The sequence below is a fragment of the Sprattus sprattus genome (genome assembly GCF_963457725.1).
Source record: "Sprattus sprattus genome assembly, chromosome: 3".
Classification (NCBI taxonomy): Eukaryota; Metazoa; Chordata; class Actinopteri; order Clupeiformes; family Clupeidae; genus Sprattus; species Sprattus sprattus.
In genome coordinates this window covers 32,805,347-32,818,839 of record NC_137922.1, presented here as the reverse complement: position 1 = coordinate 32,818,839, position 13,493 = coordinate 32,805,347, and the positions used below count along the sequence as shown (strand labels likewise).

Sequence of the window (13,493 nt, the reverse complement as noted above, 5' to 3'; positions counted from 1 at the left end):
TGATTACAATTATAACAAAAGCTTTAACTTTTATTATCATTATTATTACTACATGCTTATAAACCACATTTCCCGTCCACAGTACCATAGATCCTGTCCACAAATTAAATTACACATATGAAGTTACTGGGGGAAGAAATCCAGAGATTCATATATTTATATTTATTTTTTGTTTCGGTTTCTTTTAAATCAAAGTACAGAGCTGACCCCTCTAACTGGTATGCCATCCTCAACATCCTCACTCTTTCAGTTGGAACACAGTCACTTTCTTTATCTGCAATGAAAAGTGCTAAACTCTTTTTTTCTGCAATGTATAACATTCATAAGAAATATAATATGTTGAAAGATGTGGAAATGTTAAAGTCAGTACTTTCACAAATAATCCTAACTGTGTGACCACAATGCAGGTGAGAGCGAAATGAGAAGAAAGCCAACAACGAACATGTCTTTTTATACTTTTTATACATCTTGGAGATGCTCACCGCTCACAAAGCCAAGCCAGGAACTAAAAGCTATTCACGGTGGACAATGCTGCCCCCCTCTGGTCACATCTTGTGAAGCCATGTAGACTTGGTTAAGACTCACGCAGAAACCAGTTCAAGAAGGAATCTGGCCCTTGTCTGGTGCAGATCTCCCAGAGGCTCTAGGGATGTTTGTAGTGTTCATGTTGAACATTAAATGGTAACAGCATTCTATAGCCTATTACCAAAGATTATTAAATTGAATCACACCATTTTAAAACATGGGGTAAACATTCATTTGATCAAATAATACTCTTGAAGGTCTGAGCTTGGCTGGTTGTTTTATTTTGTTTCCATTTAAACATACTGTAGGCTAGTTAGCAATTACTTACAATTACGGTCATCATGGCTGGAAAGGTATAAGTTAAATATAATGAATTGTACTAATGGAGGCTTATTCAAGTTATAACAACCTAAACTAACAACCCTAAAAAGTGGGATAAGGCTGTACAAACCAATATTGAAACTTGCTATGGTTAATCCTACCCTATTTGTCAAACTTTAAACAAGTTATATTATACATATGAATGAACTCCTACACCAAATCTCCAATTTTACTCATATTATAGCTTCATTGACATGGTTGAAACCATGCTTACAGGTAGAGCATTGAGTATACAATAACTAAAACTGTTTTATTAGTTTTTGAATGGAACATGATGGTGGAAAAAAATAATGATTGTGTTCTTACTCAGGTATGTCCTGGGCCATGTAAGAGCTTGATGTTTAGATGCTCAAATTATAACCTGTTCAATAATAAGCATATCACAAAATTGCCCTAGTTGGGCCATTGTACTTTCTAGAACGGCCTTGAAATGTATACGATGACAGACAGGGTAACACTTGCACAGACGTGTGAACAAGCGGATGCTTGAGTGAGGGCACATGAATTTGACAGGTTTAATGGGAATAGTCAGTCATCAGGGAGGACCAGCACGTTCCCTTGAATATCGTATTCTATGGTCTGCCAATCAAAAACGTTTGGGGTTGGCACTCGCTGTCCCTGGTTGAAGTACACTGCTTTGATCTGGTTACCTGACAACACATAGTCCCACATACAGAGGTCGGTGATCTCTCCGGCGAAGCTTTGGACCGCCTCGAAGTCACCCAGGTGTGTGTCAGCATCCTGTCCCAGGAGCGCTGTCCCCAGCGGACGAATTGAATGGCCTGGCTTGTAGATCTGGAGCGCGCTTCGGCGGCCATCTACCCAGAATGCGGAGAGACCTGTGCGCGAGGCCCAGGTGAGGCACAGGTGTGTCCGGAACGTGGTGAGTGGTGGCAGGTGGAAGAAGGCGCCGTCTCCACTCAGGTAAAATGCCATGCGGCCGTCCTTCTCACGCCACACATTCAGCTCGTCGTAGTCAGACGTGCGGTACGCGAACAAGATAATCTGCCGTTCTCCCTCGAGCTCGGTGGCCACGCGCATGCAGAGCGTGAAAGCAGACAGACCCATAGGCTTCTGAGGGGTCAGCTTCACAAAGCTAAAGTCGGTCTCGTAAGGGAACAGGAGCACCTTGCCCCCCAAACCTAGTCCACAAAAACAAAACATACAAAGGCTGCTAAATCAAATTTGAGTTCCTTAAAGCATGCAACACTCGTATTCATACATTAACGTAATACCTCAAACGTGCCTCACAACGCTAGCCCATAGCACACAACAGGCCACATTATACTGGTAAATATCTGACAGACATGTGCAAGGCTGAACTAGACGGGCAGCCTTAGTTACAAAACACAATTGTGTGGAATTAGTCAAGAGTCAGGCACGTGAAAACGAAGTTCTGAGCATGTCTTTTAGAATCTTCCTCTATGGTTGTAGTTATATACAGAAATATCTCATGTCTGTCTTATTTTCCTGATTAAAATGTACATTTATATTGTTAGCTAAATTGCTTTGTTCATGCATTTCTATATTGAGTCAAAAATGTATTTACCATTGTAGATATTCAAGCATAATACTTGAATGTCATAATGTCCCCCCCCCCCCTTGATGAATAACATGATCTGGTCATTTCTTTACCTTTTGCGGCTGAGCTGAGAGTCACCACACCAGACAGGAAAATTACTGCTGCCCACATTTTGCTGCAGAAAAACAAACAAAAATGCTTCTAGCAAGGTTACAAAATCCTGTTTCGACTCTTCCTTCTCTAAAGCTTTTTGTATCTTATTGTTTTTTCCATGGTGAATCCCTGAAATGGTCCTGAATATAATTTCCTACAGCTGATATATGAAGAGGAAAATAGCCACTTCATTTTCAAGAATATCCTTCTCTTTGTTTGATCGTCGGGTATTCTACGCTTCCATCAACATTTAGCTTCAGAGAGTTTATTCACTGGCAATGGTGTGGTATTTATTTCCGTTTCTGATTTTCATAGTGGGGTGGGGACCCATGAACTGCCATGTGTCAATCAGTGTGTTTTGCTATGAGGCTGTCTATGTGGTTGATTGCTATGCTGGTTACAGTTAAATGTAGGCACACCTATGGAAACTTTTTTAAACCAACATTAGCACGGACTGCATATAGTAGGCCTTTACACAGATTACCTGACTACTGCAACAGATAAGTGCAATCTGCACTAGAACTATAATGTCCATAAAGTACATAATCTATCTATAGCCTACACCTGTGAAATGCTGCATGAAAAAAGTCAAGATAAACAGAAAAATAGTCTATGATTTTAACATGTCAATTCAACGTTGCCTCAAAAGTAAACATGCTAGTCACACAGTCATAAATGCTTTACAGAATTAAAACCTCTTAATTCATGGCAATTCATACACTCATAAACAAGGGAAATTACTATTCACAAAGAGAAAAACAGTTTATTTTACCTCTCTGTATCAGTGTGGAGATCAGCTGAAGGATGAGAAATGAAGACTGCTAAACACTTCTTGCCTCTCCCCTCCTTGCACTGGCCATGACATCATCCCTCCCAGTACCAGAGACAAAGGCACTGGTGTGTGTGAGTAGGCCAACATGTGACAGTCCCATCACACACACACACATCACGTAAACAGACACAAGAACCGTCCATTAATCAAACAAACAAAAACACTCATCTAGTTCTAGGTCTGGGCCTGTAAAACAAAGCATCTTAAGCCCGTGACACACCAATGTCGGGGCGTCAGTGAGTGTCTGTGGCCCTAGTTTTTGTGGTGTGTCCTGCACCGTTGGAACTAATCGAACTCCGGTCGGCGACTTTTAGGCCAATTGAGCAAGTTCAATCGGCAGCAGATCACGTCGGTGAGTAAGATCACTCTGATTAACGATGAAGAAATATTGTAGAAATGTTGCAGGCTATATCCCTCAGATGAAGGAATTCCATTCCATTAAGTTAATATTTAACATGGTTTTCAAAGTAGGCCCATAATGCCCATGTTAAAAAGTAACCTACACTCAACAAACAAACAACTAGTTATGATACAGAACAGAGTGTTTGTGGTGTTCCCATTTGTGAATGCAGATGCTTAAAGTCTGTCACACTCCAAGTGGCTTTTCTACATTAGGGGCATGTGGGGCACTGCCCCACCAGATCAAACTGGCGCTTGACATCTGTGCTTTGTGGCAAAATATATCTTATTTTATTTAATATGCAAAGTAGCGATTCAATTGGTAATGTGTGTGCGTGTGAATAAACTACTCACAAGCATAGTGCTGTTTTGAAGTAATTTGATTCGTGTGTGTTTCTGTGTTTGTGCTTGCTCTGTGAAATGCTGCTCTCCTCTGTCCCTCCCCCTTTGGGGCAGTGCTGCAAACTTAAAGTGGCATTATACAGTAATTGTACTTCAGGGTTAGGGTTAGGATAAGCAGCTTCCCTTAAAATAAAAGCTTAAAAAAAATTGGGGTGCTATAATTACTTTTAATATGGAGAATCGCTTCCGTACCATTGCCATACCAGGGTCCGAAGGCATATTACTGCGTTATGTAGGTTTGCCTGAAGCCGCCCGGTTTCTACTGTCTGCCGAACTAGTAAGTAGCTTATTTGCTGTCTTGCTTTGTCTTGTGTTGCACTTGCTTGATGTTTGACTAGCATCTCACTAGTGATTACCAACTCTTCGGTTTGCTGCTTTGAGACTGTTGCTATGGAAACAATATGCAAGCATGTTTGAGACATCCCAAAATGTCCATTGGCATTTGTAATTGTGCCCCTTGAATTCAGCCTAGCAACCCGTGACCAAGAAAAAAGAAATCATACAGATCGTACTCAGACAGATCTACGCCACTTACATTACTGCTCATTAGCTATTGCAGGTTTTCTACTGTTTTGGAACCAGCCTCTGTGCTTCAAGTTGCAGTCTGAAATAATTTATATTTATAAGACAACATTTTATGTATTTAGCAGCATCATAACTTGCCGATTTAGGGGGAAAGTCCTTAAAAGAAGAAGCAAAACAAAACTGTGCAAAGACACTTCTTTTGTGGGTAGCGTATTCCGTTCTCGTCCCATGTGTAGCCTAGTATGTCACATACTTATTTATCATTCTTTGTGGTAAGCTATAAAGAGCATGGCTACATATCAATTTGTATAGGCCTACATAGATCCATGTTCAAGGATGCAAAGGGAAAATAGCCCTATAGGCAAATAGGCCTTCCCTGGAATTCTGTTCACACAATCTGAAGAGAACTCCCATGTTCCATCTGTGTGCGCCAAACCCTATAGCTCATGGCTAGAAGACAGATCAAGGATGAATTTGGATTTTAAATAGTGCTCAAGGTACGCCTACCAGTGTATCATGTTTTTGACATGAAGGTTCTCAGGTTTTTCTTGGAACAGTCCATCGCAGATGACTATGGTAATAATTTCAGCCTGAGTATTAGCAAGGTGTTCAGACAGAATAGAGCGCCTCAAAAGTAGCCACCAAACCATGCAGGAGGGCGAGGACCAGCATGTGCATCCCCACAACACACTTATGTACACACAAACACAGTCAAGGGCTGAGACTGTACAAAAAAAAAAACATTTATTCAACATGTAACTAAGTTTGCGTATTCATTTTAATACTTTTCTATTGTCTGTAACAGTTGAGTGGAGACCTGTGATTTTCCGGGGATGCTCGATGACAATCTTCTTTAAAGTGGTGTGCATTGGTGTTATGTATATGTGCAATATTCACCAAACAGCATTTTCTTTATAATAAAATGGAAAAAAAACGGAGAGGAAAAAAGTGAAGTCCACTCTGGAGTTAAGAGCATGAGGCATAAGGGTGCATACAGCAGGGGTTCTGCCCCCAGAGACACAAACACACGAACACGAGGGTCCAGACCACCAAGCCATCATCCATTACCTTCAAATATGTCTGACACTGTGGGGAGAGCTTTGATTGTGTGAGTTAGCCCGGCTGTATCTGCACACTGTAGCAGAGAGAGCAAGTGTATGATGAGGTACCATGAGTTTCACTGTAATCTGAGAGTTACAAAATCTCCTGCAACTGAAAGTGCATTCTAATAGAAGCTCTGAGATCAAGACAGACAATCTCACATGCGCCCACGCACACACACGCACACACACACACACACACACACTCACGCACCAAAAACAAAACAAATCCATCCACTCGTGTAAGTTATTGATTATACAGCATAAAGAACCTAACTGGCATCTAAGAACTTTGCTGTTCTAATGCAAAAAAAAAAAACTTAGCTCCCTTCAACTAGAGTTCAAACGCTTTCTGACACACAAACGTTCTGCCAAACACATACACGTATCCTCTGGTGTTCTTGTTTATCTCAATGATGCATCATCTTGCCCATTACAGAACCAAACCATCCGATTACAGATTTTAATTTTACAATTCTTTAGCTTTTCTCTGCATAACGTTTTCAGGTTCAAGACCTGTAAGATAACCGTGCTGTGTGTATCAGTGAGTTTTTCTGAATGGTGGCTACATCCACAAGAAAATCAGGTCAAATCAAATAACTAAAAGTTGTTACACGGTTGATACTGAAAATAAAAATGTACAGGATCATGTATACAGAAGTTGAAAACCTTGATTGACATGGCTCCAATTCAAAGCGATTGAATTCAGGCTTGTGGCACGAACAGAGAAAGACAGAAAGAGGGAGATAGAATAATAGAGAGAGAGAGAGAGAAGGAGGGAGACCTGAGAAATAGTCCATGGTGTCCCCCATGTGTAAAGTGCGAGTTCAAGAGGATTTCTGTTTGTTCAGTCTGCTTCACTCCCCTTCCCCTCATCAGCTCGCTGCGCTGCTTTACAAGTGTGTGTGTGTTTGTGTGTGTGTGTGTGTGTGTGCGTGGTGCATGTGTGTTCAATAATCCTCCACCCAGCCATTCTCTTGAATAAAAGCGTCGATCACCTCCTTCATTGCCAGATTGGGGATCAACTGGTCCTGGGTCAGGGGGCTGCGTGTTACTGGATCAAAATGGCCGACACGCTGCAGAACAATGAAACACATATTTGTGATAAAGTTAAGGCTGAACATACAACAGCAGCAGCTCAGTGAGCTATGGCAGTGTGTCTATAAATGCACGCGTACCTGTAGGTGTTCCTCAATGTCTTTGCGATCGTATGTGATGCCGCTGGGGGTGATGCAGGGTTCTCTCATCAATTCAAAACTGATCTTCCCACATAGGTAGTCTGGGATCTCTCTTTTCTGCCATCCCCAAAGCATAAGCAAAATGCAAGTTAAGTTGGTAAATTCACCTTTTCTTATTGACAAAGACGTGTATTATGTGAGTGAAAGAGAGGGGGAGAATCATGTCAGCACAGCACTCCCTTGTTGACATCAGTTTTGACTCTGCAATAGCTGTCCAGAGGTGAAGAAAAAACCCTTAGTTCTGTCTGCAAGAGCCCTAATGCTATCTACCCGAGTTAACAAAGTGCTGCACATGAACTCAGAGGGCTGGACACTATACATTGTTGGGTGGATAGGGTGTATATTCATCTTTGCTTTCATATTGTTCCATGTCCGCTGGTTCAAGCCAAGCAGGACACCACACTCACCTTTCTTTTCTCATCCACCTGAGCAAACAGCTCATCCATGTCCAGCAGATACTTATCCTGTTCACAGAGAGCACACATGCACACACAGGAGTCAAGGCAAGCCTCACATTCAACCACATCCAAATCTGCTAGTCAGCAAGTGAGTTAAAAGAAGAAGCTGCCCAGTTCTACAGGCTTATATAGATATTGGAATTCTAGGGCCCATGGAAATGCATTTTTTTACTTAGAAAATAAAAAAGAATAAATAAATAAAATGAATTATTTTAGGGTTGAATCCACTTTCATCATAACATGAGTGTGTCAAATCAAGGGGGTTAAACATGACTGCCACTTGTGTTTATGTAAGTCAACATTGTTTTGATGTAGGGTTACTCTTGATGTAGCGTTGTGTATTTCCTGTAAGAGTCCTTTAACATTCTGTTTCAAATAAATGGGGATGTGTCAATCATTCCCTTGATAAGGGACAATGTCCTATCAGTGTAAAACAAAGACAAAGTGTTTAACAGAAGATGTCCTTAGATAACTGCCATTGACCCTAACCAGAAGGGCTTTTCTACTATCAATCCAAAATATTCCAACTACTTTTTAGTTTCATATTTGTATTAGATGATTTAACTTAATCCTCCACAGGTTTGCCCACCAGCTCCATGCTTCAGTATGATGTTTGTGGCATGAGTGCTGGGTTTCACTTACATGTTTGGACTTGATTTTGCTGACCTCACTTCCACTCTGATTATCATCAACTTGCTTCTCTCTGCATTCCTCGATTTCCCTGAGGACAAATAGTTACAGTGACTCTTTACTAAAAACATGTGGATACTTAATCCATTAATCCATGCCAACTACCTGTTTCACACTAATGAGGTTGCATGTTCTGCATATTACATCATTGTTTTTACAGTTTGGATTTCAAGGATGCACTGTTATTTGTAGATAACCACAAAGATTTAAATCTAGAAATGGGTTGTGCATACATATACGGTTAGGCATACACACCTCTCTTTCTCAGCCAGGATGAGTTTTGTGAGATAGGCATGAAGGTCATTCTCCTGGTTGATGCGTTTGTCCTCCAAGCTGTTCCAGCGTTTCTTCTTTGCAAGACGCAGTGCACTTGGGATGTCGTCACCAAAGTTCAGACGTTGCTCCTTTGCCAGGTTAAAGGCTGATCAAAATAATTTGTATTACTGTTAGATCTCACCAAAATGACAAAAAAAAGGCAGATGTGTCATGACTTCTACAACTCTATATGTGAGTGTTTACCTCTCTGTAGGTTCCCTATGGCCTCTTCATAGTTTTCAAGCTCTAAGTGGCATTGGCCCAAAAAGAAGTGTGCTTTCACTGATTGGCTGTCGAGTTCAAGGGCGTGTTTGCAGTCAGCTAATGCTTTGTCGTACTGCTGTAGTTTCACGTAGCACAGGGCACGGTTTGTGTAGTACACAGCTACCGATGGATTTCGATTCTGTCAACACACAAATAAAACATGTAATCCATATGCAGCAGAATGAGATGTTACAGTTCCCAAAACGTTCAACATCACATTCAAAGCCATATCTATACACACACTTATATGCTACATTCTGCTTTCCCCCATACTTCAAGACATCCATATGTTACTTGCTGTAGCAATTAGCTGCACACATTTTTGACTAGGGGTTGCAAAACATTTCCTTAACTTTACAACATTTTCCTAACTAATATGACATTAAAAGATTGCCATCAGAACAACAACAAAAAAAACAGTATACTTGAAATGTCTAGTGACTTGCCATCTCAAAAGCACAGAAGAAATATGTATCAGTGCATAATCTTCCTATGGAGAGTACACCCAATGCTACATTCGGACAGCATGCAGGGTGGGCCTTAACGGATACAACTGAAAGAGGGGGATGCATTTTGTTCAATTGTTTCAACGGTTGACTTTCACCAGTGTGAGACCATTAAGGGTTGTATTCCCCATAGAATACTTATACCATCATACATTTGTGCGACCCCTTTTGACAGTGATGCGTACTGCCTTTGTCAGTTACCAACTGGCACTATGTGTAGGCCTACTAAAAACACCGTGCAGTCAGGGTTGAACTGATGCAAAAGAAAACACGTTGAGACGTATGTGAATATTACGCTTAGAGACCTGACTAAAATGCTAACATGTTTTCCTGATGAGTTTCACTTACAATCTGGTCCATTCAATCAAATGGTAACGTCACTTTCTCCACCTACTATTGCTTTGCTGTAGCAGGTAGCGGCCTCCTGGTATTTGCGGCAGAGAAAGAGCCGGTTGCCCTGCTCCTTCAGCTCCTGCGCGGACGAACTCTTCTCGGGGCTCCCCGCCATCTTCTCGACGGGCTCCGAGGTGGCAGAGCCGCCCTGTTTCCCTATCCTGTTCCCCGTTTCTTCGACTTGGCTAAGGCCGCTCCAGGGAACCGCGTCAACTGGAGAGATGCCTAGCCTTACCCCTCACTCCCTGGAAAAGAGAAATATCATGCGGCACTCGGATGACGCAATGCACAAATGGGCGTGTGTCCACATAGTGACAGTTTTGTTGAGAACAGCACCTTTTTTCAGCAGGTCTACTGATAAACGTTACTTGAGCAAATATCGATGCTCAGTAGAGTACAACCTGTAGCTACCAAAGGCCGGGACAGTTAGCTGCCAAGCTAGTTAGCTAACTGTCACACACACTCACAACAACTCACACTCCTAACAACTTATTTTTTTAGTGACAGCAAATGTTAGCGTTTAAGGTAACGATAGTAATATAATGGTCATCTATGTAGCGCTAGCCAGAAATGTAGTTCCCTCGTATCAATAACATGTTGGGCGAACGAAGTACTAGCATGTTACTTATTTGATTACACTTAGCTACTGTAGTTGCTTGTAATGTCATGGGTAACGTCTGACGACCATAATTTAGGAGAGACCTAGGATACACGATATTGTGCAAAACATATCCATAAAGTACGAATGCGTAATTTCTATCGCAAGATATCAATCTGAAATAAGAGCTGACACTTGTCTAGCATGTTTACGTAGACATATTATGCTACGTTTGATCGTTGTTTTGCTAACGTAAATACAGCTAACTATATCGGCCAAGCTCGTCACTGAAACACATACATAACATTATCCATTCCAACCTGCGTTCGCTTTTTCGCAAGAAACACTTACATGGCAACGAGTATGTGTCAACCTACCGGAAACAACGACAGCCAACACCAGTGTCCCAAAATCCAGTTACGTTAGCTGTTCTCAAATGTCGGGGGTTCTTGGTGGCTAGCTCACTGGGGCCAACAAGCTTCTGTGCTAGCCAGCTAACGTTAATTATTTTGCCTTTGGTCTGGTTATCTGCTGGTGGGTCCCCTCTCCTCAAACCGTTAAAATGTTACTAAATTACGTTTTGGGCACATCTTAACTGTTATCTTCCAGCCAACTGAATCAATTCTTCAGGATTAAAGCTACTGTTTTTAGTCTTTTTACTCTCTCGGAAGGAGCTCTCATTTTATGCTTGTTTTGAGTATGTCGTCATGCGGCCGTGACCGGAAGCTTGATTCGACACTGTAAAGAAATGGTTGTGTACGTCACACTGGCCCACAAAAAGCGGTGAAAGTAAAAGGTAGCTACATACAGGTATGTAGAGACATATATACTAGGGATGTGCATCTCATCACTGAGGAAGATGCGATACACATCTCGATGCACTGCCAACGATCCGATACATTAAAGATACATAAAAGCAGCTACTAATGCGATACGATACGATTCACCCCTATTGCGATGCAGTACGATTCGGCACGATGCGATTCAACAAGGTGCGATACAAATGCAATTTTATATTATTCATAATGATTAATTTATTTGTCATACAACAAATCATTTAAAAGGTATCTGACAAAATATAACATGTATATGTACGTGTGTAAGTGTTCTCTAAATGTCTTTTTTTTTTTTTTAACTGTAGGCCTACCAAGCAGTCACAACACAGTTTGCTTCATCCTAAACATGTGGATCAAATGCCTCACGCAATCAATTTAACTTATTTGCCCTATTTTAAGGTTTTTCTTTAGGTTTTGAGTTGATCCACATGATCAGGATGAAGAAAAAAGTATAATGGAGACTAGCTGCTAGATTTCCTTTTCCAATTTAAGGAAGGCACAGGTAAATTCAAGTAACAAATAGAGAGTTTAGCTACGGTATATGGAGTATATTCTTACCTCTTCCTCCATCATCACCTCTGCTATTATCTTTAAAAATACCATGTCCTTGGTGCCGTGGTCTTCCAAGAAAGCCAGGTCTTTGAAACGTGGTTCAAGCGCCAGTGTTGTGTCTGAACGCGTTCATTGAATGAAAGTTCATGAACTTGTTCATAATTTTGGTGAAAGTGAACTGAACGTAGGGTATTACTGTCTGATTAACGATACTGTGAGCGTGTTCATTCTGGTGTCTGAGAACTGCACGTTCACTCTTTTTAATTTCGTTCAATAAGGTGCTAGATTTCTAGAGACTTCCATGCGAAAAACACCGTTAGTAATAGTCGCTTATCCCACTGTCTATTCCTGTGAGAGCCCCGAAGTTGTGTAGAGGCCGAGAGCGGTATTGCAGACAGATAGTGATTTTAGAAAAGTTATAGACTTCACGAGAAGCGGCCATTAACAGCAGTGGAGATGAGAGCGCGTTTAAGAAACAGTAAGAGAGGTGGAATCTATCTAAATATAAAATGATTGGTCTTGTATTGAGATTATACCGATACAAAAATGTTAGAACCGATGCATCGCGATTCATCTCACATTGTATCCGGTCCACACTTTTTTGATCCGGGCCATCGTATTGTGAACTTTTATGCCGCTGAGGTTTGTAAAAGACCATAAGGATTGAACCAAACGGACTGGAGGTTCTTCTAAGTTCGTCTTCTCTGATGAGTCCAATTTCACAGTAGGTGCAAGACTCTGTGGCTTGTAGGCCTCTTCAGGTCTCCGTCTAACCATCAGACGACCATGTGTTGGGCAAAGCTGAAAATTGGACTCATCAGAGAAGACGAACTTAGAAGAACCTCCAGTCCGTTTGGTTCAATCCTTATGGTCTTTTACAAACCTCAGCCAGGCAAAGTACAACGTTGTCCCGGAAGAAAAACTTGCTTCCTTTTGCTCTGACAATGTTCCCCAACTCTGAGAAGTGTTTTTTCCAGCAGGGCAATGCTCCATGCCACACAGCCAGGCCAGTAAAGGTGTGGATGGAGTACCACCAGATCAGGACCCTGTCATGGCCAGCCCAATTTCGAGAACTGAATCCCATAAAAAACCTCTGAAATGTGATCAAGAGGAAGATGGATGGTCACAAGCCATGAAAAGAAGCCGAGCTGCTTGAATTCATGCGCCAGGAGTAGCGTAAAGTCACCCAACGGCAATGTGATAGACTGGTGGAGAGCATGCCAAGACACATGAAAGTTGTGATTTCAAATCAAGGTTATTCTACCAAATATTGATTTCTGAACTCTTCCTAAGTTAAAGCATTAGTATTGTGTAGTTTAAAAATGAATATGAGCTTGTTTTCTTTGCATTCTTCGAGATCTGAAGACACTGCATCTTTTTTGCTATTTTGACCAATTGTCATTTTTCTGCAAATAAATAATCTAAATGACAATATTTTCATTTGAAATTTGGTAGGAATGTTGCCAGTAGGTTAAAGAATAAAACAAAAATGTACATTTTACTTTTAACACATACCAATAAATAGTAAAACCAGAGAAACTGATAATTTTGAAGTGGTCTCTTAATTTTTTCCGCGGCTGTATATCTATATATATGTCTATGCATACAGGTATGAGCCCAAACACCCATGCTAATAAAACATAATTTGTGCGAGAACTTGCTTTCTTCCTTTTTTGACCAAATTACCCCCTTAAATTATTTCAAACTGATCGTGCACCACTACTTTAAGGTATGAGTAACATACTAGTGGAAGGTTTAAAGAGGTACTGCATACTTAAATGTGTTTCTTCAGCTGCTACCTAAA

General features: G+C 41.1%; 2 protein-coding genes across 2 annotated transcripts; both read right to left on the bottom strand.

Moving 5' to 3' along the window:
• Positions 1–1,434: 1,434 nt before the first annotated feature.
• LOC308362718 (C-reactive protein-like) lies at positions 1,435–2,599 on the bottom strand (the record flags this gene model as incomplete). The annotated part of the gene is made up of 2 exons (XM_080835445.1): positions 1,435–2,048; positions 2,542–2,599. The coding sequence occupies 2 exons, from the start codon at positions 2,597–2,599 to the stop codon at positions 1,435–1,437; spliced, it is 672 nt and encodes a 223-aa protein (XP_080691571.1).
• Positions 2,600–5,464: 2,865 nt separating this feature from the next.
• Positions 5,465–11,003, bottom strand: stub1 (STIP1 homology and U-Box containing protein 1). The gene is made up of 8 exons (XM_080834827.1): positions 10,679–11,003; positions 9,705–9,948; positions 8,745–8,943; positions 8,481–8,646; positions 8,178–8,256; positions 7,485–7,541; positions 7,018–7,134; positions 5,465–6,915 (listed from the first exon to the last, which is right to left on the bottom strand). Exons 2-8 carry the CDS (start codon positions 9,816–9,818, stop codon positions 6,790–6,792), a joined length of 858 nt encoding a protein of 285 aa, XP_080690953.1. The 5' UTR covers positions 9,819–9,948; positions 10,679–11,003; the 3' UTR covers positions 5,465–6,789.
• Positions 11,004–13,493: the final 2,490 nt, after the last annotated feature.